The sequence below is a fragment of the Acipenser ruthenus genome, chromosome 12 (genome assembly GCF_902713425.1).
Source record: "Acipenser ruthenus chromosome 12, fAciRut3.2 maternal haplotype, whole genome shotgun sequence".
In the NCBI taxonomy this organism is placed as follows: domain Eukaryota; kingdom Metazoa; phylum Chordata; class Actinopteri; order Acipenseriformes; family Acipenseridae; genus Acipenser; species Acipenser ruthenus.
In genome coordinates this window covers 39,045,733-39,073,642 of record NC_081200.1, presented here as the reverse complement: position 1 = coordinate 39,073,642, position 27,910 = coordinate 39,045,733, and the positions used below count along the sequence as shown (strand labels likewise).

Genomic DNA, 27,910 nt, shown 5'->3' with positions numbered 1-27,910 from the left:
ATCAAATTATAATCTTATATCCTCCAGTCTTTTGATTCACAATCTTTTTCCGAGCACAGGATGTTCTGTGTCACAAGAGAGATAACACATTTTCTCACCTGAAAACTCACTTCTCACATACACAAACACATTCAGCCAATCTTAAGTAACTAAATTACTTTTCTATTTGTTTTGCTAAACAGGACTCTCATATCCAAATGGACAGTACAATAATAGTAAACTACAAGCAGTCTATCCATATTTAATATACCGGCATTTACCAGCTATATACGCACCAATACAAGAAAAGGGGGTAGTGATCATGCTGCTAATGCTAATAGGATGTGAAAACATTTTATAAACCCTTTTCTTAAACTGTTTGAATTAAATACTGGTTTAGCAGGTATAACTGCAGAGTGCACCTCAACCTGTTTTTTTCATTCTCTTGGTTCTTGGGGTTTCCCCTTTACTTGTGATGTATGAAGTGGAAAATGACTGTAACTCTATCAGAAATGTAGGGCAAGCCTTAAGCAGCAGCTTCCCGTTGTAGATTAGTATACAGACATGTGTTCTTTATGGAGAGACAAAGACAGGAAAGGCAAAGCACATTGTAAGGTAGTCAGAGGCTGGGTTGAAAAAGAAGTGCGTCTTTGCCTTAATCCAAGGTAACGTTTTCTCATCAGCCTCTTCATATTCATTATTTTATGTTGTAGCAGTGTATGATTTAAGTAAATGATCTTTTAGTTGTAAACTTAAGGGTAACCTAACCTACATCATTTGTAATTTATTTTGTATTTGTTTTTAGAATCTGCTGGATATCTGCATGACACTCCGATTCCTAACAACAATGCTGGGTTTGGAATTCCTGTATTAAGTAAGTGAGGCAGTGAGATTAACTGCGTTATTAAAGATACATTAAGACCTAACTTCATTCATTAATTCGTGTTTTTAAACAATGCGACACAGTATTTAAAACTCTCTAACTGTCTTTGTTTCTATTAAGTAACATGTCTATCAGCTCCCCCAGCATACTAAAGGTCTGATGGTGTTAGATCATACCTTTATATCTGCTCTTTCGTTGCTCTCACACTTCCACGGTTATGCTGCGGTTCCTTTTTCTTGAACCATTTCTTTTTTGTATATGATTACATTTTTCTAATTGTGATTTCTTATGATTTCTTATGATTTGCTTCCCTGGACTGCATCAGTATCAATGGATCTGGAAACCTCAAGTCTTGCCAGTGTCATGTGCCGTGCCAGGGTATGTAATGCCCTCCTGTTATTTTATACTATAACGGAGCATGTGTTTACTAATAACTGGAACAGATATATTTTTAAGTGTGATGTGTAACAAGACACAACTGTTGATATCACTGCTTTAACTTAAAAACAATGAATAAAGGTACACGTTTTCTTCCGTAAAAAGCAAATGTGTCCTCATGAAGCAACTTATTTTGTGTAACTTTCTAGGTTGAAAAAAAATAATACCAGGTTCTTTTCATTTTGTAATTGCATGCGCATTACACTGTAGTTACAATGTAATGAATGGCATCTATAACCAAATTATTGTATTACTGTACTTGAATTGCACCACAATAGGGGTGAATAAATTACCATTGAGGGAAAACACCAACTCGATTAATGTTGAGTAATAAAATGTACATGAATTCCAAGACAGTTTTGATCTACTGACCGTCAGAAAAGGAAATTCAGTAGTTTAGATCAGTGAAAATTTTGCAAAGAGAAAAACCTGTTATAAAAAAAAGTCTTTGAAAATCCTGCTATATTGGACTCAACTCAAGACTGTAATGGCTATTTACAGCCAAAGCTTTTTGTTCCCTTTATTGAGTTTCAGTTTTACATTTTTTAATAGGTCCATATCTTAGTGAACACAGGGAATGTTGAAAATTTGCAGAGTTAACCACATATCGCCATTGACTGTAAGAATCATATCACAGAAAAGGAAATTCAGTAGTTTAGTTCTGGAAATTTGTAATAAGTATGTGAAATCTCAAACTATGGTAAGTCATGTGCACCTGCCATGTTAGACTGTTTAGTTTATGTCTATTTCAATTAAAAGATGACAACACAAGATCACAGAATGACAGCTTCTTTCAAATGTTTTTACTTATTAATCCCTGAAGGTGGGTGTGTCCTGAAACATCAGCAGTTTTTCCAGTAATAAAAAAAGCAACTGAAATGAGTGCTTGCTTTCTTTCTCAGCATGGAAAAACCCAATTTAGATGTGTCTCAGTCTACAGTGTGATCTACAGTACATTTTGTTCTGCTTAGAATGAAAAAACTTGAACCAGAAACATCGTTAGAAAACCACACTTCGATGTGGTAAAGCAGGAGGTGTGTGAAAATGTAGGACACAGAATTAGACGGGGCTGTACAAATGTACCATTGCTTTCAAAATGCACTGGAGCCACAAATCTAGGTCAAGAGTCTCTTATGCTAAGAAAACTTTATGCCAAGAATAATAAAAAGCAATGGTGCTTGATCAACTATAAATAATGTAGCTTTATTATATGACAGAAACTAGTACAGTAACTACTTTACCCACAACAGAATAAAACCAGCTACACAAACATAATAATAATAATTAATATTTTTGTATATATATATATATATATATATATATATATATATATATATATATATATATATATATAAACTCAAAGAGCCAGTACACATTCCATATCATCCTCACCATAAGGCTTTAATTAAATAGGAAATACTAAATCAGTCTGTTATCTCTGGTTAGCCACCTTATTCAAGCGTGTTCAAAGTGGTTTCAACCAAGATAATTAGTATAAAGTACTATGAAGGCATGTCAGTTTCTGTCCCTAATTAGTCATGGATTAATTTGTAAAGGAGGAACGCATGCTTTTCTGAACTGCCCATAAAAGTGGGCTTCATCCTAATCTCCCAATGCCACAATATTGTAGACAGAAATTCACATTTCCTTTGGGGGGGGGGGGGGGGGGGGAGACGAGTTTGAGTTTCAATTTAACCTCAGTTGTACGAAGAAAAGCCTAACCATAACTTAAGTTTTGAATTGTTAAGTTGTGCTTTAATTCAGAACAAAATCCTTATCAAAGATGCTAAGGGCGATTAGTTGTACTGGTACATTTGTTTTTGAAAACCTTTTCTAATCTGATAATGGAAAGATTGCTAAAACAGCTGAGTTCAAAGTTACACAATTTACAATATTCACAGCAGTATATTTTGACTAATACTTACATTATGCTAGACACACGGTATATATTAATACTTTATAGAATGGTACAGCCCTGTAAGAGCCTAGGCTTATCAATTACACTGTGCTGTGAGGCTTGTTGCAGTGCATCATATCTGTGGTTGTAACGTTTTTTTTGATATTGATCAGTAACGTACAGCCTCAGATATAAGCCTCTTGTCTGCAAGGCAGAGATGTGGCGCATGTAACTCAAGTCTGCATTAAGAAGTACCTCTAACAGTAACTGTGCAGAGGGACTGAGGTAGTTTGTACATTGTTTCTGTAGTTTTATATTACCTTAGTGCATGGGTAGGCAACCTGGGCTTCTCCAGCCAATCCATTTCAGGCTTGGTTACAGTTCACACAGGGCATTGTCTTTACTCACCGCTTTCCTTTTCACCCTTTTCTCAAGGCATGTCCAAGTGCTCTTAATGACCTCTGGAAATAATCGAGTGATTGAGAGGAACACAGAATGGAGACGTTCAGCCGCAGGTTAGCAGTGGTGATAGTCGTGACAGTGCTGCTTTTCTGGAAGAGCGGAGGTGAGTGCACTGTCACAAAACTGAACTTCATGTCTAACAAAGCAGTGATTGAGACCAACGAAACAGCGGCTACATTGTACATGAATAAATATTCTAATATATATATATATAATATATAGTTTTTGTTTTATTAAATAGCTTAAATTCTCTAACTGAGGGGTAACTCCAGTTTAAGCATTACTTTTTTTAATGTCTACATATAATTGTGTGAATCCTATTTCAGTCCAATATGTGAAGTCTTTTGCATTCCTTTTCTCCTACTTTGTTGTGGTTCTGTGCCTTTCCATTTCCATTAGGCATTTTGAAACAGAACAGGCAAGTCAATTCAGTGTGCGGTGATCCCCCACCAAAGACATTTGCAATGCAACTCATCATGTCTCTGTTTTAACTTCATAAGCAAGCATATTCTAAAATATTTGAACTGTCATAGTTCGAGGTGTATGAGGTGTGAGGTCCCCTTCATAAGCAGTGTGGTTTTGTTCTTGAAATGTATTTTTGTTTACGACTGTAACTCGCTCTGGATAAGGGCGTCTGCTAAGAAATAAATAATAAATAATAATAATAATAATAATCATAATGTTTGCAGGATGTTCTGGGTTGGTGTGTCGTGGAATCCTCTGGGTAGAGCCCACGCCAGTCTTTAGCATGGGCTCCAGTGTTTCAGTCATCTGCACTTCATCCATTGAGAACTGTCACCCTGAAAAGTTTTCAGTGTATCTCAATAACAATCCACAGCCCTCTCTTCACCACCTGAACCATTCTGCTGTGGAGCTTCAGCTTCACCACGTCACCATACCCCACTCATCCATTCGCTGTCACGTCAAATGCAAAGGACAACGGGGGCAGCAGATGGTTTGTGGAAAGGATATTAAAGGAGGATGTACGTATTTAGCTTCATTTCATATTTCTACCTTTGTTGAGAGAGTGAATTAACTCTGTAATAAGAATATATATATATATATATATATATATAATTCGGTGAGGATCTGAATCCTAATATTCTATTAAATGATCCTTTAGGACATGTTTTAAATGATTGAATGCGTTCTGAGTTATATAGTTATTTGAATCTTGAATGTTATCTGCTGTGTACCTATTCCATTCACTAAGTAGAACATGTGCTTCTATCAAAACTGCAATTTGCATAACCAACAGAAGGATTTTTTTTCTCACAAGATCCTCCAGATAAACCTACAAATCTTACATGTGTTAGTAAATGGAAGTCAAATAAGATCAATTGCACCTGGAAGAAAGGAATAGACACCTATATAAATACCAGCTACATTGTGGAATTCCAAAGGTAAGCACATAGAATTTAATAATGCATTCCAAGAAAAACTTATAAGAAACTGGAGTACTGTCGACAACTGACATTTAGTTTAAACCAACAAAGGCGTTTCTTATAAATGAATACATTCCACATAGGCGGTCACCAAGGTAGGGATTTGTGAAGATCAATACATAATAATTTAATTTTTTCTGATTCGGTAATAAAGGTTGAAGTGTTCATGTAAATCTTAATAACCACAGACCACAGCGTGCAGACCTGAGTCACTGTACCCAGTAAACAGCAGTGGTGAAAGTAGATAACTGAGCTGACATACCTTTGGAGAAGCTCACAGTTTGATTCAACCCCTTCCTGTCTGAGAGGATCTGGTGTGGTCAGGGTGAGAAGGGACACTTCTGTCAGCAAACACAACATGTACCACGAATTGGTAAAACTGGTTTACCTTTAATTCAAATTGGTTGTAGGTTTTCCAGCATTTCGGTGTTCCAGGTTTTAATGTGGTTAACCACAAAACCATGAATTAAAGGCTGTGAGCAGCGTGCAATTTCAACTAGTTTCACCAAGGTAAAATTAAGCAATTGCCGATTATCTTTCAACGATATTCAATATACTCACTTTTACCAAGAATATGTTTTTACTTATAAATTAGTGCACTATATATCTAAACAGCTATAAATAAATTTAAATAATTCTATTCAGGAAAAAAGGTGTTAAACAGCACAGCCTAGTGGTCAACCGATGGACTACACTGGTATTTCTTTCAGGCATTGATATGTGTGATGAGCTCCCTCTTGTGGCTAAGGATATACAAAGCATTTTCTTACCTCTCATTTGCATATCAGCATTCTCGCAAGTCACTTATTGTTTTGCTCTTGGTATTTTTGTTTTACAGTCTTTATTTGTTTTACTCTGCCACAACGCTTTATATAGCTTACTGGAGTAATGCAATTGTAAAACGGGGTCATATTACCTCAGAATGTCTACGTGTTACAGCTACAGCAAGGGAGGGTACGTGCACAGTGTTGTGCCGTGCAGCGTATTGTTCGCATCCTCAAAGTTTTCTTGTAAAAGTCCTGAAGAGCATCTAATAAAAGCTATTGTTTGTTTTGCAGTAGTGGGAGAATTCAGATGTTTTCTCCTCAAAGGGAGGGATATGTTCCGATCCCTCTCTCTCACTTTGAGATGGACGCGGAGTACAATGTCTCTGTACATGCCAAAAATCACCTGGGACAATCGCAGTCGGCTATAATACAACTAACAATTAATGACGTAGGTAATGCATGACTGTCATTTTATTATTATTGTTCCAAGATGAACAAGCTGGAAGCTGAAGCCAAGATAAACAGCAGTGTGGAGTAGTGGTTAGGGCTTTGGATTCTTGACCGGAGGGTTGTGGGTTCAATCCCAGGTAGTGGACACTGCTGCTGTACCCTTGAGCAAGGTACTTTACCTAGATTGTAAAAATAATATGTAAGTCGCTCTGGATAAGGGCGTCTGCTAAGAAATAAATAATAATAAACAGTAATCCCAAAGAATGTATGCAAAAATCTGCTTCAAGCTGAGCTGTAGTTTCTTTCTTTTTTCTTTTTCTCCAGTAATACCCGACACCCCCACAATCACCAATATTACTTTTGTCAATAGCTCCCACAAAAAGGCTGTCCTTCAATGGAACAAATCAGAGCAGCTTTGTGCTGAGGTTAGATACAGAGCAACTGTCACTGACTGGAATATGGTAAGAGCGATGCATATAATGCAGTGTCACTTAAATAAGCAACTGCATTATCAATGATCTCTATGAAAGGTGCAGTAAGCGTGTGGGTACTTTATTATTTTAACAAGTACTGTGCATGTGTTTTAGGTTGAAGAAAAAGAGACTTCTTGTGAAAACAGCACATTTGAACTACGTGGCTTGAAGCCCTTCACTCAGTATGAGTTTCAGATCCGCGGCTGCAAACCAAATAAGAAACTGAGGTGCAGTGACTGGAGCCCGTCTTTCCTGGAGAGGACGCCAGAAGCAGGTAACCAGGTCTTTTTATATGTAGGTCGGATTGGATAGGAACAGTACAGGGCAGGATATATGATCATTTTAAGGTGATGACATTAGGTGTTTTTTTAAATCGTTTTTTTCAGCTCACAAGGACGTGCATAATTTGACTGCTGAAAAAAACTTTGCACAGTAAGACTGAGACTGTCATTGAAAGCGATGCATGTTTTGTAACGATAACTTTTTTTTTTGTCAGTATTGCCAGGTTTTCCGATGCTAGAAGCGTAAATCTTTCGGTGATTTCTTTTCGCAGAGCCTTGTAGAAGAGTGGACGTGTGGAGAATAATGGGCCCGACTCATGGCAATGGAAGCCAGACTGTAACCATACTCTGGAAGGTACTGCACTAAACCCTTTCTACAGGTTTCTTCGATTTCCTCTTGCGTTGTACTCAACACTGAACAATCAGGAATGCTTTGGAAGTGCTGTCACTGCTCTCATATCTTAGTATATTGCTCATTCAACACATTAGTAATGTGACTAGTCTTCGGGGGCCCTCCAGCAGAATGATTCTGTTGGACTGACTTTTTTGTGCAACAAAGGGCTTAACACGTTCCTGTTCTACTTTGCACTCCTTGCTAATGTTTTGTGTGTGTGGCCTGGCCTCAGATCATAATAAAATACTATATACCAACAGAAGAAATGTGTGCATGCCAAAAATATATTTCAATTGGATTTTGGTTCATTTTCTAGTTAGACCTCAAAATCCTAACCACACTGAAGCTCATTTAGGTAAGGCAATCCCTGCTGGTTCAGTGGTGATAAGCAATGGTTAGTATTTTGAATGCGGTACATGTGTACTGGTTACTTATTGCCCATCTTGGCTGTTTAAATAAATCTCAAATCGTTATTTCACTGTGAAAAATATACGTAGGGATTTTCTCCCTAAACCAACTAATAACTTTCTGCACACCTAATGAACTATCTTGTGTCTTGATGTTTTTCAGCCTCTTGCTCCCAAATATTCCAGAGGGATTATTTTGGGATACAAGGTATTTTACAGAGAGTATGGAAAGCAACTCCATAGCCACGTGTGTCAACCGAAAGACACCCAGTACCAGATTACACTACCGAAACACACAAAGACACTTTATATCACCGCGCTCAACTCAAAGGGCAGTTCGGAGGCTGCTCAGGTTAGCATTGGCCAGAAAGGTACAATTACATTATTTCAGTTTTTGTTTTATTTTATTTTATTTTATTTTTTTGCTGAATGAGCTGGACAAAAAAGATAATACCCAGAACAGTATTGCAACCTGGAATTTGGATTAGTTTGTTTCTTGTTTTATAATAAGAAAGCTTTTATTAATACTTTTATTAATTATGTCCCTAGTTTTCCTTTAATGATGAAATCATATAGCCCAATACATTGTAATAATTAATGAAAAGGTGAACATTTAGTTGTATGTAACTATTGATTAACAAACCAAAAAAAGAAGCTATTTTAATTTATTTCATGAACATGCATGCTGTCACTTTTTTTTTTTTTTTACAGAATTTCCACCACCCATTATTACTAAATTGACATCAGCAGATAGTTTGGGAATTTTGTTGGCATGGAAACCACCCAGCCAGACAAAGGGATCAATCCTCTGGTACATAGCAGAGTGGCACAGGCATGATGGAAACATGTGGTGGAAAAAAGTTACTTGCTTGCAGAACTCCACACACATTGAAGGTGGGTATAAAAAGATAATAATGTTACCATTGTTTACCATATACTGTACAGTAAAGATTTCTCACAGAACATTGACAAATCCAGGAATATTTCTGTGAAGCTGAAAGTGAACACATTGGTGGAACCTCAGTCTTTTCTGAGAGATTTGAAAACACTGTGTATTACGATTACTCGTTATGTCACAGCGACATGCAGATACTAACATTGAGAGAGCACACAGAGGTTTGATTCCAGCATGCAGATACTAACATTGAGAGAGCACACAGAGGTTTGATTCCAGCATGCAGATACTAACATTGAGAGAGCACACAGAGGTTTGATTCCAGCATGCAGATACTAACATTGAGAGAGCACACAGAGGTTTGATTCCAGCATGCAGATACTAACATTGAGAGAGCACACAGAGGTTTGATTCCAGCATGCAGATACTAACATTGAGAGAGCACACAGAGGTTTGATTCCAGCATGCAGATACTAACATTGAGAGAGCACACAGAGGTTTGAGTCCAGCATGCAGATACTAACATTGAGAGAGCACACAGAGGTTTGATTCCAGCATGCAGATACTAACATTGAGAGAGCACACAGAGGTTTGATTCCAGCATGCAGATACTAACATTGAGAGAGCACACAGAGGTTTGATTCCAGCATGCAGATACTAACATTGAGAGAGCACACAGAGGTTTGATTCCAGCATGCAGATACTAACATTGAGAGAGCACACAGAGGTTTGATTCCAGCATGCAGATACTAACATTGAGAGAGCACACAGAGGTTTGATTCCAGCATGCAGATACTAACATTGAGAGAGCACACAGAGGTTTGATTCCAGCATGCAGATACTAACATTGAGAGAGCACACAGAGGTTTGATTCCAGCATGCAGATACTAACATTGAGAGAGCACACAGAGGTTTGATTCCAGCATGCAGATACTAACATTGAGAGAGCACACAGAGGTTTGATTCCAGCATGCAGATACTAACATTGAGAGAGCACACAGAGGTTTGATTCCAGCATGCATATACTAACATTGAGAGAGCACACAGAGGTTTGATTCCAGCATGCAGATACTAACATTGAGAGAGCACACAGAGGTTTGATTCCAGCATGCAGATACTAACATTGAGAGAGCACACAGAGGTTTGATTCCAGCATGCAGATACTAACATTGAGAGAGCACACAGAGGTTTGATTCCAGCATGCAGATACTAACATTGAGAGAGCACACAGAGGTTTGATTCCAGCATGCAGATACTAACATTGAGAGAGCACACAGAGGTTTGATTCCAGCATGCAGATACTAACATTGAGAGAGCACACAGAGGTTTGATTCCAGCATGCAGATACTAACATTGAGAGAGCACACAGAGGTTTGATTCCAGCATGCAGATACTAACATTGAGAGAGCACACAGAGGTTTGAGTCCAGCATGCAGATACTAACATTGAGAGAGCACACAGAGGTTTGAGTCCAGCATGCAGATACTAACATTGAGAGAGCACACAGAGGTTTGAGTCCAGCATGCAGATACTAACATTGAGAGAGCACACAGAGGTTTGATTCCAGCATGCAGATACTAACATTGAGAGAGCACACAGAGGTTTGATTCCAGCATGCAGATACTAACATTGAGAGAGCACACAGAGGTTTGAGTCCAGCATGCAGATACTAACATTGAGAGAGCACACAGAGGTTTGAGTCCAGCATGCAGATACTAACATTGAGAGAGCACACAGAGGTTTGATTCCAGCATGCAGATACTAACATTGAGAGAGCACACAGAGGTTTGATTCCAGCATGCAGATACTAACATTGAGAGAGCACACAGAGGTTTGATTCCAGCATGCAGATACTAACATTGAGAGAGCACACAGAGGTTTGATTCCAGCATGCAGATACTAACATTGAGAGAGCACACAGAGGTTTGATTCCAGCATGCAGATACTAACATTGAGAGAGCACACAGAGGTTTGATTCCAGCATGCAGATACTAACATTGAGAGCACACAGAGGTTTGATTCCAGCATGCAGATACTAACATTGAGAGAGCACACAGAGGTTTGATTCCAGCATGCAGATACTAACATTGAGAGAGCACACAGAGGTTTGATTCCAGCATGCAGATACTAACATTGAGAGAGCACACAGAGGTTTGATTCCAGCATGCAGATACTAACATTGAGAGAGCACACAGAGGTTTGATTCCAGCATGCAGATACTAACATTGAGAGAGCACACAGAGGTTTGATTCCAGCATGCAGATACTAACATTGAGAGAGCACACAGAGGTTTGATTCCAGCATGCAGATACTAACATTGAGAGAGCACACAGAGGTTTGATTCCAGCATGCAGATACTAACATTGAGAGAGCACACAGAGGTTTGATTCCAGCATGCAGATACTAACATTGAGAGAGCACACAGAGGTTTGATTCCAGCATGCAGATACTAACATTGAGAGAGCACACAGAGGTTTGATTCCAGCATGCAGATACTAACATTGAGAGAGCACACAGAGGTTTGATTCCAGCATGCAGATACTAACATTGAGAGAGCACACAGAGGTTTGATTCCAGCATGCAGATACTAACATTGAGAGAGCACACAGAGGTTTGATTCCAGCATGCAGATACTAACATTGAGAGAGCACACAGAGGTTTGATTCCAGCATGCAGATACTAACATTGAGAGAGCACACAGAGGTTTGATTCCAGCATGCAGATACTAACATTGAGAGAGCACACAGAGGTTTGATTCCAGCATGCAGATACTAACATTGAGAGAGCACACAGAGGTTTGATTCCAGCATGCAGATACTAACATTGAGAGAGCACACAGAGGTTTGATTCCAGCATGCAGATACTAACATTGAGAGAGCACACAGAGGTTTGATTCCAGCATGCAGATACTAACATTGAGAGAGCACACAGAGGTTTGATTCCAGCATGCAGATACTAACATTGAGAGAGCACACAGAGGTTTGATTCCAGCATGCAGATACTAACATTGAGAGAGCACACAGAGGTTTGATTCCAGCATGCAGATACTAACATTGAGAGAGCACACAGAGGTTTGATTCCAGCATGCAGATACTAACATTGAGAGAGCACACAGAGGTTTGATTCCAGCATGCAGATACTAACATTGAGAGAGCACACAGAGGTTTGATTCCAGCATGCAGATACTAACATTGAGAGAGCACACAGAGGTTTGATTCCAGCATGCAGATACTAACATTGAGAGAGCACACAGAGGTTTGATTCCAGCATGCAGATACTAACATTGAGAGAGCACACAGAGGTTTGATTCCAGCATGCAGATACTAACATTGAGAGAGCACACAGAGGTTTGATTCCAGCATGCAGATACTAACATTGAGAGAGCACACAGAGGTTTGATTCCAGCATGCAGATACTAACATTGAGAGAGCACACAGAGGTTTGATTCCAGCATGCAGATACTAACATTGAGAGAGCACACAGAGGTTTGATTCCAGCATGCAGATACTAACATTGAGAGAGCACACAGAGGTTTGATTCCAGCATGCAGATACTAACATTGAGAGAGCACACAGAGGTTTGATTCCAGCATGCAGATACTAACATTGAGAGAGCACACAGAGGTTTGATTCCAGCATGCAGATACTAACATTGAGAGAGCACACAGAGGTTTGATTCCAGCATGCAGATACTAACATTGAGAGAGCACACAGAGGTTTGATTCCAGCATGCAGATACTAACATTGAGAGAGCACACAGAGGTTTGATTCCAGCATGCAGATACTAACATTGAGAGAGCACACAGAGGTTTGATTCCAGCATGCAGATACTAACATTGAGAGAGCACACAGAGGTTTGATTCCAGCATGCAGATACTAACATTGAGAGAGCACACAGAGGTTTGATTCCAGCATGCAGATACTAACATTGAGAGAGCACACAGAGGTTTGATTCCAGCATGCAGATACTAACATTGAGAGAGCACACAGAGGTTTGATTCCAGCATGCAGATACTAACATTGAGAGAGCACACAGAGGTTTGATTCCAGCATGCATATACTAACATTGAGAGAGCACACAGAGGTTTGATTCCAGCATGCAGATACTAACATTGAGAGAGCACACAGAGGTTTGATTCCAGCATGCAGATACTAACATTGAGAGAGCACACAGAGGTTTGATTCCAGCATGCAGATACTAACATTGAGAGAGCACACAGAGGTTTGATTCCAGCATGCAGATACTAACATTGAGAGAGCACACAGAGGTTTGATTCCAGCATGCAGATACTAACATTGAGAGAGCACACAGAGGTTTGATTCCAGCATGCAGATACTAACATTGAGAGAGCACACAGAGGTTTGATTCCAGCATGCAGATACTAACATTGAGAGAGCACACAGAGGTTTGATTCCAGCATGCAGATACTAACATTGAGAGAGCACACAGAGGTTTGATTCCAGCATGCAGATACTAACATTGAGAGAGCACACAGAGGTTTGATTCCAGCATGCAGATACTAACATTGAGAGAGCACACAGAGGTTTGATTCCAGCATGCAGATACTAACATTGAGAGCACACAGAGGTTTGATTCCAGCATGCAGATACTAACATTGAGAGAGCACACAGAGGTTTGATTCCAGCATGCAGATACTAACATTGAGAGAGCACACAGAGGTTTGATTCCAGCATGCAGATACTAACATTGAGAGAGCACACAGAGGTTTGATTCCAGCATGCAGATACTAACATTGAGAGAGCACACAGAGGTTTGATTCCAGCATGCAGATACTAACATTGAGAGAGCACACAGAGGTTTGATTCCAGCATGCAGATACTAACATTGAGAGAGCACACAGAGGTTTGATTCCAGCATGCAGATACTAACATTGAGAGAGCACACAGAGGTTTGATTCCAGCATGCAGATACTAACATTGAGAGAGCACACAGAGGTTTGATTCCAGCATGCAGATACTAACATTGAGAGAGCACACAGAGGTTTGATTCCAGCATGCAGATACTAACATTGAGAGAGCACACAGAGGTTTGATTCCAGCATGCAGATACTAACATTGAGAGAGCACACAGAGGTTTGATTCCAGCATGCAGATACTAACATTGAGAGAGCACACAGAGGTTTGATTCCAGCATGCAGATACTAACATTGAGAGAGCACACAGAGGTTTGATTCCAGCATGCAGATACTAACATTGAGAGAGCACACAGAGGTTTGATTCCAGCATGCAGATACTAACATTGAGAGAGCACACAGAGGTTTGATTCCAGCATGCAGATACTAACATTGAGAGAGCACACAGAGGTTTGATTCCAGCATGCAGATACTAACATTGAGAGAGCACACAGAGGTTTGATTCCAGCATGCAGATACTAACATTGAGAGAGCACACAGAGGTTTGATTCCAGCATGCAGATACTAACATTGAGAGAGCACACAGAGGTTTGATTCCAGCATGCAGATACTAACATTGAGAGAGCACACAGAGGTTTGATTCCAGCATGCAGATACTAACATTGAGAGAGCACACAGAGGTTTGATTCCAGCATGCAGATACTAACATTGAGAGAGCACACAGAGGTTTGATTCCAGCATGCAGATACTAACATTGAGAGAGCACACAGAGGTTTGATTCCAGCATGCAGATACTAACATTGAGAGAGCACACAGAGGTTTGATTCCAGCATGCAGATACTAACATTGAGAGAGCACACAGAGGTTTGATTCCAGCATGCAGATACTAACATTGAGAGAGCACACAGAGGTTTGATTCCAGCATGCAGATACTAACATTGAGAGAGCACACAGAGGTTTGATTCCAGCATGCAGATACTAACATTGAGAGAGCACACAGAGGTTTGATTCCAGCATGCAGATACTAACATTGAGAGAGCACACAGAGGTTTGATTCCAGCATGCAGATACTAACATTGAGAGAGCACACAGAGGTTTGATTCCAGCATGCAGATACTAACATTGAGAGAGCACACAGAGGTTTGATTCCAGCATGCAGATACTAACATTGAGAGAGCACACAGAGGTTTGATTCCAGCATGCAGATACTAACATTGAGAGAGCACACAGAGGTTTGATTCCAGCATGCAGATACTAACATTGAGAGAGCACACAGAGGTTTGATTCCAGCATGCAGATACTAACATTGAGAGAGCACACAGAGGTTTGATTCCAGCATGCAGATACTAACATTGAGAGAGCACACAGAGGTTTGATTCCAGCATGCAGATACTAACATTGAGAGAGCACACAGAGGTTTGATTCCAGCATGCAGATACTAACATTGAGAGAGCACACAGAGGTTTGATTCCAGCATGCAGATACTAACATTGAGAGAGCACACAGAGGTTTGATTCCAGCATGCAGATACTAACATTGAGAGAGCACACAGAGGTTTGATTCCAGCATGCAGATACTAACATTGAGAGAGCACACAGAGGTTTGATTCCAGCATGCAGATACTAACATTGAGAGAGCACACAGAGGTTTGATTCCAGCATGCAGATACTAACATTGAGAGAGCACACAGAGGTTTGATTCCAGCATGCAGATACTAACATTGAGAGAGCACACAGAGGTTTGATTCCAGCATGCAGATACTAACATTGAGAGAGCACACAGAGGTTTGATTCCAGCATGCAGATACTAACATTGAGAGAGCACACAGAGGTTTGATTCCAGCATGCAGATACTAACATTGAGAGAGCACACAGAGGTTTGATTCCAGCATGCAGATACTAACATTGAGAGAGCACACAGAGGTTTGATTCCAGCATGCAGATACTAACATTGAGAGAGCACACAGAGGTTTGATTCCAGCATGCAGATACTAACATTGAGAGAGCACACAGAGGTTTGATTCCAGCATGCAGATACTAACATTGAGAGAGCACACAGAGGTTTGATTCCAGCATGCAGATACTAACATTGAGAGAGCACACAGAGGTTTGATTCCAGCATGCAGATACTAACATTGAGAGAGCACACAGAGGTTTGATTCCAGCATGCAGATACTAACATTGAGAGAGCACACAGAGGTTTGATTCCAGCATGCAGATACTAACATTGAGAGAGCACACAGAGGTTTGATTCCAGCATGCAGATACTAACATTGAGAGAGCACACAGAGGTTTGATTCCAGCATGCAGATACTAACATTGAGAGAGCACACAGAGGTTTGATTCCAGCATGCAGATACTAACATTGAGAGAGCACACAGAGGTTTGATTCCAGCATGCAGATACTAACATTGAGAGAGCACACAGAGGTTTGATTCCAGCATGCAGATACTAACATTGAGAGAGCACACAGAGGTTTGATTCCAGCATGCAGATACTAACATTGAGAGAGCACACAGAGGTTTGATTCCAGCATGCAGATACTAACATTGAGAGAGCACACAGAGGTTTGATTCCAGCATGCAGATACTAACATTGAGAGAGCACACAGAGGTTTGATTCCAGCATGCAGATACTAACATTGAGAGAGCACACAGAGGTTTGATTCCAGCATGCAGATACTAACATTGAGAGAGCACACAGAGGTTTGATTCCAGCATGCAGATACTAACATTGAGAGAGCACACAGAGGTTTGATTCCAGCATGCAGATACTAACATTGAGAGAGCACACAGAGGTTTGATTCCAGCATGCAGATACTAACATTGAGAGAGCACACAGAGGTTTGATTCCAGCATGCAGATACTAACATTGAGAGAGCACACAGAGGTTTGATTCCAGCATGCAGATACTAACATTGAGAGAGCACACAGAGGTTTGATTCCAGCATGCAGATACTAACATTGAGAGAGCACACAGAGGTTTGATTCCAGCATGCAGATACTAACATTGAGAGAGCACACAGAGGTTTGATTCCAGCATGCAGATACTAACATTGAGAGAGCACACAGAGGTTTGATTCCAGCATGCAGATACTAACATTGAGAGAGCACACAGAGGTTTGATTCCAGCATGCAGATACTAACATTGAGAGAGCACACAGAGGTTTGATTCCAGCATGCAGATACTAACATTGAGAGAGCACACAGAGGTTTGATTCCAGCATGCAGATACTAACATTGAGAGAGCACACAGAGGTTTGATTCCAGCATGCAGATACTAACATTGAGAGAGCACACAGAGGTTTGATTCCAGCATGCAGATACTAACATTGAGAGAGCACACAGAGGTTTGATTCCAGCATGCAGATACTAACATTGAGAGAGCACACAGAGGTTTGATTCCAGCATGCAGATACTAACATTGAGAGAGCACACAGAGGTTTGATTCCAGCATGCAGATACTAACATTGAGAGAGCACACAGAGGTTTGATTCCAGCATGCAGATACTAACATTGAGAGAGCACACAGAGGTTTGATTCCAGCATGCAGATACTAACATTGAGAGAGCACACAGAGGTTTGATTCCAGCATGCAGATACTAACATTGAGAGAGCACACAGAGGTTTGATTCCAGCATGCAGATACTAACATTGAGAGAGCACACAGAGGTTTGATTCCAGCATGCAGATACTAACATTGAGAGAGCACACAGAGGTTTGATTCCAGCATGCAGATACTAACATTGAGAGAGCACACAGAGGTTTGATTCCAGCATGCAGATACTAACATTGAGAGAGCACACAGAGGTTTGATTCCAGCATGCAGATACTAACATTGAGAGAGCACACAGAGGTTTGATTCCAGCATGCAGATACTAACATTGAGAGAGCACACAGAGGTTTGATTCCAGCATGCAGATACTAACATTGAGAGAGCACACAGAGGTTTGATTCCAGCATGCAGATACTAACATTGAGAGAGCACACAGAGGTTTGATTCCAGCATGCAGATACTAACATTGAGAGAGCACACAGAGGTTTGATTCCAGCATGCAGATACTAACATTGAGAGAGCACACAGAGGTTTGATTCCAGCATGCAGATACTAACATTGAGAGAGCACACAGAGGTTTGATTCCAGCATGCAGATACTAACATTGAGAGAGCACACAGAGGTTTGATTCCAGCATGCAGATACTAACATTGAGAGAGCACACAGAGGTTTGATTCCAGCATGCAGATACTAACATTGAGAGAGCACACAGAGGTTTGATTCCAGCATGCAGATACTAACATTGAGAGAGCACACAGAGGTTTGATTCCAGCATGCAGATACTAACATTGAGAGAGCACACAGAGGTTTGATTCCAGCATGCAGATACTAACATTGAGAGAGCACACAGAGGTTTGATTCCAGCATGCAGATACTAACATTGAGAGAGCACACAGAGGTTTGATTCCAGCATGCAGATACTAACATTGAGAGAGCACACAGAGGTTTGATTCCAGCATGCAGATACTAACATTGAGAGAGCACACAGAGGTTTGATTCCAGCATGCAGATACTAACATTGAGAGAGCACACAGAGGTTTGATTCCAGCATGCAGATACTAACATTGAGAGAGCACACAGAGGTTTGATTCCAGCATGCAGATACTAACATTGAGAGAGCACACAGAGGTTTGATTCCAGCATGCATATACTAACATTGAGAGAGCACACAGAGGTTTGATTCCAGCATGCAGATACTAACATTGAGAGAGCACACAGAGGTTTGATTCCAGCATGCAGATACTAACATTGAGAGAGCACACAGAGGTTTGATTCCAGCATGTATATACTAACATTGAGAGAGCACACAGAGGTTTGAGTCCAGCATGCAGATACTAACATTGAGAGAGCACACAGAGGTTTGATTCCAGCATGCAGATACTAACATTGAGAGAGCACACAGAGGTTTGATTCCAGCATGCAGATACTAACATTGAGAGAGCACACAGAGGTTTGATTCCAGCATGCAGATACTAACATTGAGAGAGCACACAGAGGTTTGATTCCAGCATGCAGATACTAACATTGAGAGAGCACACACAGGTTTGATTCCAGCATGCAGATGCTAACATTGAGAGAGCACACAGAGGTTTGATTCCAGCATGTATATACTAACATTGAGAGAGCACACAGAGGTTTGAGTCCAGCATGCAGATGCTAACATTGAGAGAGCACACAGAGGTTTGATTCCAGCATGCAGATACTAACATTGAGAGAGCACACAGAGGTTTGATTCCAGCATGCAGATACTAACATTGAGAGAGCACACAGAGGTTTGATTCCAGCATGCAGATGCTAACATTGAGAGAGCACACAGAGGTTTGATTCCAGCATGCAGATACTAACATTGAGAGAGCACACAGAGGTTTGATTCCAGCATGCAGATACTAACATTGAGAGAGCACACAGAGGTTTGATTCCAGCATGTATATACTAACATTGAGAGAGCACACAGAGGTTTGAGTCCAGCATGCAGATGCTAACATTGAGAGAGCACACAGAGGTTTGATTCCAGCATGCAGATACTAACATTGAGAGAGCACACAGAGGTTTGATTCCAGCATGCAGATACTAACATTGAGAGAGCACACAGAGGTTTGATTCCAGCATGCAGATGCTAACATTGAGAGAGCACACAGAGGTTTGATTCCAACATGCAGATACTAACATTGAGAGAGCACACAGAGGTTTGATTCCAGCATGCAGATACTAACATTGAGAGAGCACACAGAGGTTTGATTCCAGCATGCAGATACTAACATTGAGAGAGGCTTGGTTCCAGTATTTTCTGACCCAAGACTGATTGCAACTACACTAGTTTCATTGTTTTCTATTTTGTTTTTGTTTTTTTAAATGAGAGATGTGACAATACAGGTGTTTAGTAGATTTTGAAAAAGTCATTTAAATAGTCAATAGGTGACAGAAAATGCAATGCTTTCTGTCTTATATAATGGTGTTGGTTTTATATTGAATATTATATTGAATCAAACAGTCAACAAGCACTTTCAAGCATTAAATGTCAAATTGCTTTTCAGCTAAGGTCTCAGGATCTCGTTACCACATTTCATTGTATGCAATTTATTCAAATGGAGAAAGTAAACCAGCAACAGCTGAAGCATATTCCAAGGAGTTGGGTGAGTTTGAGCTATATCTCTCTCTCTCTCTCTCTCTCTCTCTCTCTCTCTCTCTCTCTCTCTCTCTCTATATATATATATATATATATATATATATATAGATAGATTATTATTATTACTATTATTATTTGTTTATTTAGCAGACGCCTTTATCCAAGGCGACTTACAGATACTAGGGTGTGTGAACTATGCATCAGCTGCAGAGTCACTTACAACAATGACTTGCTCAGGGTCACACAATGAGTCAGTGGCTGAGGTGGGATTTGAACCGGGGACCTCCTGGTTATAACCCCTTTTCTTTAACCACTGGACCACACAGACATATTTATATAATCTAAAATCATTTTAAACTTGATTTAACAATATTAGTATATTATTGTGGTTGATTTTCAGAAGAATACTGAACTTGGAAAAAGTGTGATTTATTTAACAAGGAATAGCCTATTGTTGAATGTTGTTTCAGAACCAATAGCCGGTCCAAAGGTTTCAGTTGTAGAAACTCAAAAGAAGCGAGCACTTATCAAGTGGGAAGACATTCCTGTACATCTTCAGAGAGGATTTATCAAAACCTACACGATATACCTGAAGAAAGGCATTGATGAAAAGCAGGTTAGAAATGGTAAGCAGACCACGACTGCCGAAACAATGTGTATTCCCTTATAAACCAGAACTGTAAAATACTACGAGAGAAGCACTGTTTAGTACTAGTAAAGCATAGGGAAAAACATGCTCAAAACAAAACACACCAGTTTTCTTTGAACAGATATTGTATGTATGGGACCTGCAGCTCACAATGTCCAATAATTCTGGTAAATATTTCATTCCACTAGGTGGCATGCTTCATCAGTTTATGCCATAGTAAAAGTATGCCTCGTAAACAGTGTTAAACTGGCTTAATACTGTACAATAAACAAGTCATATTAACATTAAATGAGAAACTCCATATTCTCATTAGTAAGCTAGTTATTAAGTGGCTGTTAAAATATAAAGCATTACCTCAGTGGCTATTATTTTTGCCTTATGATGTTCCTCCTTTAGTTTTTAACAGTGGCAACACCACATATTAAAATTGACCGACTCATGGTTGGACATTTTTACCACAGGGAGTCAGAGTATGATGTGCAAAGGGACATGTTGAATGGCATTGTAGGCCTGGCTTCAATAATAGGTGCATTTGTGGAGAAAGGTCCCATTGCTGCCTGATCTGTGTGTATTTATCAGGAGGCTTGCTATTATTCTAACCTTGTGTGCTTTAGACTCCTTCCTTGAAAAAGCAAGCTGCTAAAAAAACAGAGAATTGTGTGTGAGAGAGCTGTGAAATCACCTCTTTCCTAAACCACACAAGCACAAGGCTGAGCTTCTGAAACATGTCAGCCACCAGCTATAAATATCTATAGACTGCTGCTGCTGCTGCACTGCGAGCTCGGCAGGAAGGAAAACACAAAGCGGAAGGCATGAGCAGAACCTGACACACACGCTTCTAAAACCAGCAGCACTTTCATTACCCTGTTCAGAACCTCTTCTCACGCAGTCACTTTCCAGTGATGATGTAAACATAACTGCACGAGTATAGTAAGAAATGAGTATAAAAACAGTTGAGATGTTCCCTTTTTTTTTTTACTGTAATTTAGAATTTAACTTTCCTCCCTTCAGTTCCTTTGTAAGGGTTTTACTACTTGTATTTTTTTTATTTGTTTCTCAAATTTCAATACATTTGTTGTATGCACAACAAGTTCCAGGGTTCTGGATAAGACATGAGAATCATTTTGAGTGTTGCAGAAGACTATCACAGCTTCACACCATGCTCTGTCATTGCTCCATCCATTCCTATCGACAGTTAGACTATCCGAATAATGATCGTGCCCAACCTTGCGACAACTCCAAGGAGGCAAGCAAGCATGCCCCCTAACTATGAAAACAGCAATGTCTAATGGAACTAGCTGCCATTCCCTCCTTCCTTTTAGTTTCAGTTGCATTAAGGCAGTACTGGCTGGAGAGTCTGGAGCCAGTGGTGCTGTACACTGTTTACATGACAGCGTGGAATTCCGCTGGGAAAGGAGCAAAGGGGGAGGAGATCATCCTCAAACTGGCAGGTATGTGATTGAGGGACAAGATGGGTTACAGTGCACACCAAGCACTGTTACAGGTGCACTGTCCTGTATAAAAGGTAGCCAAAGATATTCCAAGAGAAAGACAAACATTAAAATGTACCTTGCACATGTTAATATATATATATATATATATATATATATATATATATATATATATATATATATATATATATATATATATATATATATACAGTGCCTTGCGAAAGTATTCGGCCCCCTTGAACTTTGCGACCTTTTGCCACATTTCAGGCTTCAAACATAAAGATATGAAACTGTAATTTTTTGTGAAGAATCAACAACAAGTGGGACACAATCATGAAGTGGAACGAAATTTATTGGATATTTCAAACTTTTTTAACAAATAAAAAACTGAAAAATTGGGCGTGCAAAATTATTCAGCCCCTTTACTTTCAGTGCAGCAAACTCTCTCCAGAAGTTCAGTGAGGATCTCTGAATGATCCAATGTTGACCTAAATGACTAATGATGATAAATAGAATCCACCTGTGTGTAATCAAGTCTCCGTATAAATGCACCTGCACTGTGATAGTCTCAGAGGTCCGTTTAAAGCGCAGAGAGCACCATGAAGAACAAGGAACACACCAGGCAGGTCCGAGATACTGTTGTGGAGAAGTTTAAAGCCGGATTTGGATACAAAAAGATTTCCCAAGCTTTAAACATCCCAAGGAGCACTGTGCAAGCGATAATATTGAAATGGAAGGAGTATCAGACCACTGCAAATCTACCAAGACCTGGCCGTCCCTCTAAACTTTCAGCTCATACAAGGAGAAGACTGATCAGAGATGCAGCCAAGAGGCCCATGATCACTCTGGATGAACTGCAGAGATCTACAGCTGAGGTGGGAGACTCTGTCCATAGGACAACAATCAGTCGTATACTGCACAAATCTGGCCTTTATGGAAGAGTGGTAAGAAGAAAGCCATTTCTTAAAGATATCCATAAAAAGTGTCGTTTACAGTTTGCCACAAGCCACCTGGGAGACACACCAAACATGTGGAAGAAGGTGCTCTGGTCCGATGAAACCAAAATCAAACTTTTTGGCAACAATGCAAAACGTTATGTTTGGCGTAAAAGCAACACAGCTCATCACTCTGAACACACCATCCCCACTGTCAAACATGGTGGTGGCAGCATCATGGTTTGGGCCTGCTTTTCTTCAGCAGGGACAGGGAAGATGGTTAAAATTGATGGGAAGATGGATGGAGCCAAATACAGGACCATTCTGGAAGAAAACCTGATGGAGTCTGCAAAAGACCTGAGACTGGGACGGAGATTTGTCTTCCAACAAGACAATGATCCAAAACATAAAGCAAAATCTACAATGGAATGGTTCACAAATAAACATATCCAGGTGTTAGAAAGGCCAAGTCAAAGTCCAGACCTGAATCCAATCGAGAATCTGTAGAAAGAACTGAAAACTGCTGTTCACAAATGCTCTCCATCCAACCTCACTGAGCTCGAGCTGTTTTGCAAGGAGGAATGGGCAAAAATTTCAGTCTCTCGATGTGCAAAACTGATAGAGACATACCCCAAGTGACTTACAGCTGTAATCGCAGCAAAAGGTGGCGCTACAAAGTATTAACTTAAGGGGGCTGAATAATTTTGCACGCCAAATTTTTCAGTTTTTTATTTGTTAAAAAAGTTTGAAATATCCAATAAATTTCGTTCCACTTCATGATTGTGTCCCACTTGTTGTTGATTCTTCACAAAAAATTACAGTTTCATATCTTTATGTTTGAAGCCTGAAATGTGGCAAAAGGTCGCAAAGTTCAAGGGGGCCGAATACTTTCGCAAGGCACTGTATATATATAATCTGTATTAGGTTATTGGTAATATAACTATAGACTATTTCTCAAATCCAAATCTATGAGCAGTGGTTCTCATGGTCCCTCACTCTCAGTAATACTAGACTTTAATTGTGCAGTTTATGTTTTTGCTCAAAAATGACCTAACCAATTATTCTCTTCCAGACGGCTATGATGTCACCATTCTGGCGGTTATTGTTGTAGCGGTAACCTTCTCAATAGCCATTCTACTAATTGTGATGTTTTGCAATTCTATCAGACACAGGTATCTTCTTGTTTAACTATTCTGTAATATACAGTACATGTCTCAAAATTAAGAGCGGTGTTCAAGTAATCCTGTCTTACAATTCAAAATAAATATGAATATTTGATACATTTTGTAATAATAAATAAATATTGTGGCTTATCACTGATCCCAAAACTCCTGCCTAGTACCTGTGTTATCAGGTACTTTTAAAATATACTATACATATTTTAAATGGGTTATTTGTGCAAAGTTTATATTATTCGCTATATCACTAAAAATACTTTTAGGGTCATGGGTTCAATCCCAGGTGGGGGACACTGCTGCTGTATCCTTGAGCAAGGTACTTTACCTAGATTGCTCCAGTAAAAACCCAACTGCATAAATGGGTAACTGTATATAAAATAATGTGATATCTTGTAACACTTGTAAGTTGCCCTGGATAAGGGCGTCTGCTAAGAAATAAATATTATTATTATTATTGTTGTTGTTGTTAATCATGATGTTTGTTTGTTTGTTTGTTTTTTAGAATCAAGAGAATATGTATCTTATGGGTACCAAAATGGGTTTTTGAAGAATTCCCTAGAGTTGAGAACAGTAGTGTGGTGAAGCTATTGCAGGTGATGTACTGTTCTGCTGTATAACATATTTATTTCTTCAAGGAACGTGAAAACATAGCATTATAGACAACAAATATTTAGCCCTACATGCAGGCTTGTCTAAATGTCATTCTAGCATTCTGTGACTCAGACATTCTGTGGTATTCTCTAACTGTGGCCCACAGACTGAGGGGTAGGTGTACTAAGATGGGCCAGTCACAGCGCAAACATACCACAATTTGCATTTTTGTCACGACACTTAGCAAAGTATACATTTTATCGTATGTACTAAGAGAAAATATGTTAATGAAAAGAGCCACAATATACTAATTTAAATATCTGTTGCGTCTTCATGCGAGATCTCTATTGCGAGAGTCGGGCGATATTGTTCAAATAAATAGTGGGAGTTGAGTTGTGGTTTGATGCAGCAGAGGGGGCCCGAAGGATAACGTCTATACATGCAAGGGTGCAAGAATCAAAATGACATCTGTACAATGCATTCTGTTCCATCTTCATTTTACCTATTTTAATACTGTTATATATAAAAATGAAAGGCAGTTTAATCCCATCAGATTCTATAGTGGGGTCCCACCTTCACCCCCAAAATAAAAATTTGTTTCTATCAAAAAGCTTTTCATAATCATACAGTAGCCCCTCACTAAACCAGATATGTTTGTCCGACATTTGGAGGTGTCGTGTTTAAAAAAATACAGTAAAATCGCACAAACATACATTTAGTGCTCAGTGTATTTTAAATGTATAAATCATTGCGCTAAAATAACACTAATGTGTTTTGGGTAGGGAGTGTTACACATTACATTATGAAAAAAATATATAAATCTGTACAGTACACCTATACAGCATACAGTACAGTAATAAAAAACAAATTAACACCTAATGCACTTTTTACTTTAGCCTGTAGGCTACCGGTATGGTAACACAAAATAAATCACGCTGCTGCATGGTACACATTGGTGTACAATGCGAATAAAAGATTATTTAAAATTAAAACTAAATGATTTTAGCCTTTCTTCTTCTTCTTCTTCTTCTTCTTCTTCTTCTTCTTCTTAACTTGGCCTAGACAACACAAAATAGATCATGGTGCCACATTGACAAGCTATGATACTTACAGGAGGACCATCAATTCTCATTAATACGAATTTCAAAGGACCAGCAACAAATCTTGCATTATATCACTAATTCGTATTATCATAAGTAGCCTATAAGCCAAATGTATACCATTCCTTTTTTATTTAAGTTAGTCAGGGGTGCAGTGATGAATTGTGCACAATTACAAACCACCTGCACATTAATAAAATAGGTGTGTTTCCTATTCCAATACAGATGCTCAGAATGAGCTGGAGGAGTTAGCAGCACATGTGTGCAGTCTAGTGCTCCCAACACATTGGGGAAACCAGAAATGTCATAGAAATTTGTTTTCAAGGCTTGTAAGTTCACCCTGCTTTTAGGTATTTGGTATTTGGCTGTTCACCTCAAAAATGCATTGGGCACAATTGTGAAATGCCAGCAACAATTGTGACTGTTTAAAATGTGGCTTTCAAAAGTACTTAACAAACTGATGCAATTGTAAGTGTCGCAATTGCCTGCAGCTTTCGTACATCTCATTATAATATTTGAGAACCCTCATTTGCACTGTCTGCGCCCCTGTTTTGCGAATTTATGCAGGAACACCCATAATTACATATTCATCTATGCTTGAACCGCAAACAAAAACTGCTGCCACTAAGAGTTCCTTAAAAAGTCGCAAATAGCATTGCGCTTGTCTAGTACATTTCATCCAAGACTATTACTGTTTTAATATGTGTGTGTTGTATTTTTGAAATGATTTTTTCATTATTCTTTATTCACAGGAGAAATACAGGACTGACTCAGACTCTTCGTGGCTGTCCTTACACAGCGACCCTCCAATAACAGAAGTGGAGGAAACAATCTTCTTCTCAGAAGAGGTGGCTTCATTGCCTTCTCTCCTTGGTGAAGACACGCTTGCAGAGAGAACAGAATGGCAATGCGCAGGAAAGCCGGAGGCTGACGACACTCCTAGCACACATCGTGGATACCAACCGCAGGTATCAAACCAGGAAGAAGATCATTTACTTGACAGTGTAGAAACCTCTCAGGTTGAATTACTCGATTCAAGTTCTCCAGCAGAATGTGGTATATTTACAATGCTGCTGAACGGGACTTTTGACATTTCAAGCAGGAGTTTGCTTCCAGGTGGAGATATAAATGTGACCTTCGGTGGCAATGCACAAATCATCGACTTAACCAGTTTCCGTGGGAAGAGAGAGAGGGTAGAGTTTAATGAGATGCATGACTTTTCAATAGAAGGCTCAGACCAGGGTCAAACTTTGCTGCCAGATGCACTGGTGGACTGTCTGAGACATTCAGAGGAACCTGTTGCTGTGAACTCTTATTTCCCTCAACTTGTTGTTCATCCGGTTACAGAAGGAGACTGCTGAGGGGTTTGCAGAGAAGCTGCTATTCACACAAACAATGAAGCATGGACTATATATCTGCTGCAACTCATAACTGACTGATACTGTAACTAACCAAAAGAGGTCAAAGGACTCTGGAAATATACAGTTCATCTAAACACTGATAAAATAAAGAAAGAGAAAAGCCAATCACTGCAGAAAAAGCTACAGTTACTGCACAAGACCTCCCATATTTCACTACCTGATTTGCACATCACAAAACAGTGGATTAGTAAAGTAAAGGATCCTTACATAGTTGTATATGTTTTGAATCGGGGAATAACAATCTTTTGTCAGTTGCAGATGTTTTGCAGGCAGTTTGACTTTTAAGCATTAATTGTGAATTTTACACTAAGTAGAATATTATGTTAGAATAATTACATAACATTCAGTTATTTCATGAGACAATAATGTTGTCTCTACTTATTATATATCAAGGTTTAATGTTTATAAAATACACCCAGAGTTTCTTTATGCCTTTAACCCTGAAAAGGGGGGGTGTATGATTGCATTTATGTGATATTGTTTATTAATATGATAATGAGGTTGTATTCTCTGTAATAGTTGCTCTATTTTCATATATGTATGTTTTTATTCAAATTGATATGTAACCAGTGGCAGCTGGTGGCCAAAAAAATGGGGAGGCAGAAAATAAGGCAGAGGGCTTGGGGGTCCCTTTAAGCCCCCAGCAGCAGTAGAATCATATTCTTATATTCTGACTGACCACATTTTTCATAACTTCTTAACATTTTACCCCAAATAAAGCAGTAGCCCATCATATTTTATTCTAATAAACTTAACTGTTA

General features: G+C 39.6%; 1 protein-coding gene across 1 annotated transcript; it reads left to right on the top strand.

Annotated features, from left to right (window-relative positions):
• Window positions 1–486: 486 nt before the first annotated feature.
• On the top strand, window positions 487–27,910 carry LOC117417195 (interleukin-23 receptor-like). Its single transcript, XM_034924816.2, has 18 exons — window positions 487–644; window positions 785–853; window positions 1,188–1,240; window positions 3,633–3,762; window positions 4,349–4,642; window positions 4,939–5,062; window positions 6,163–6,323; window positions 6,646–6,782; window positions 6,909–7,068; window positions 7,348–7,430; window positions 8,040–8,247; window positions 8,588–8,770; window positions 19,733–19,831; window positions 20,295–20,450; window positions 21,796–21,924; window positions 23,932–24,031; window positions 24,540–24,630; window positions 26,481–27,910. Exons 4-18 carry the CDS (start codon window positions 3,693–3,695, stop codon window positions 27,087–27,089), a joined length of 2,604 nt encoding a protein of 867 aa, XP_034780707.2. The 5' UTR covers window positions 487–644; window positions 785–853; window positions 1,188–1,240; window positions 3,633–3,692; the 3' UTR covers window positions 27,090–27,910.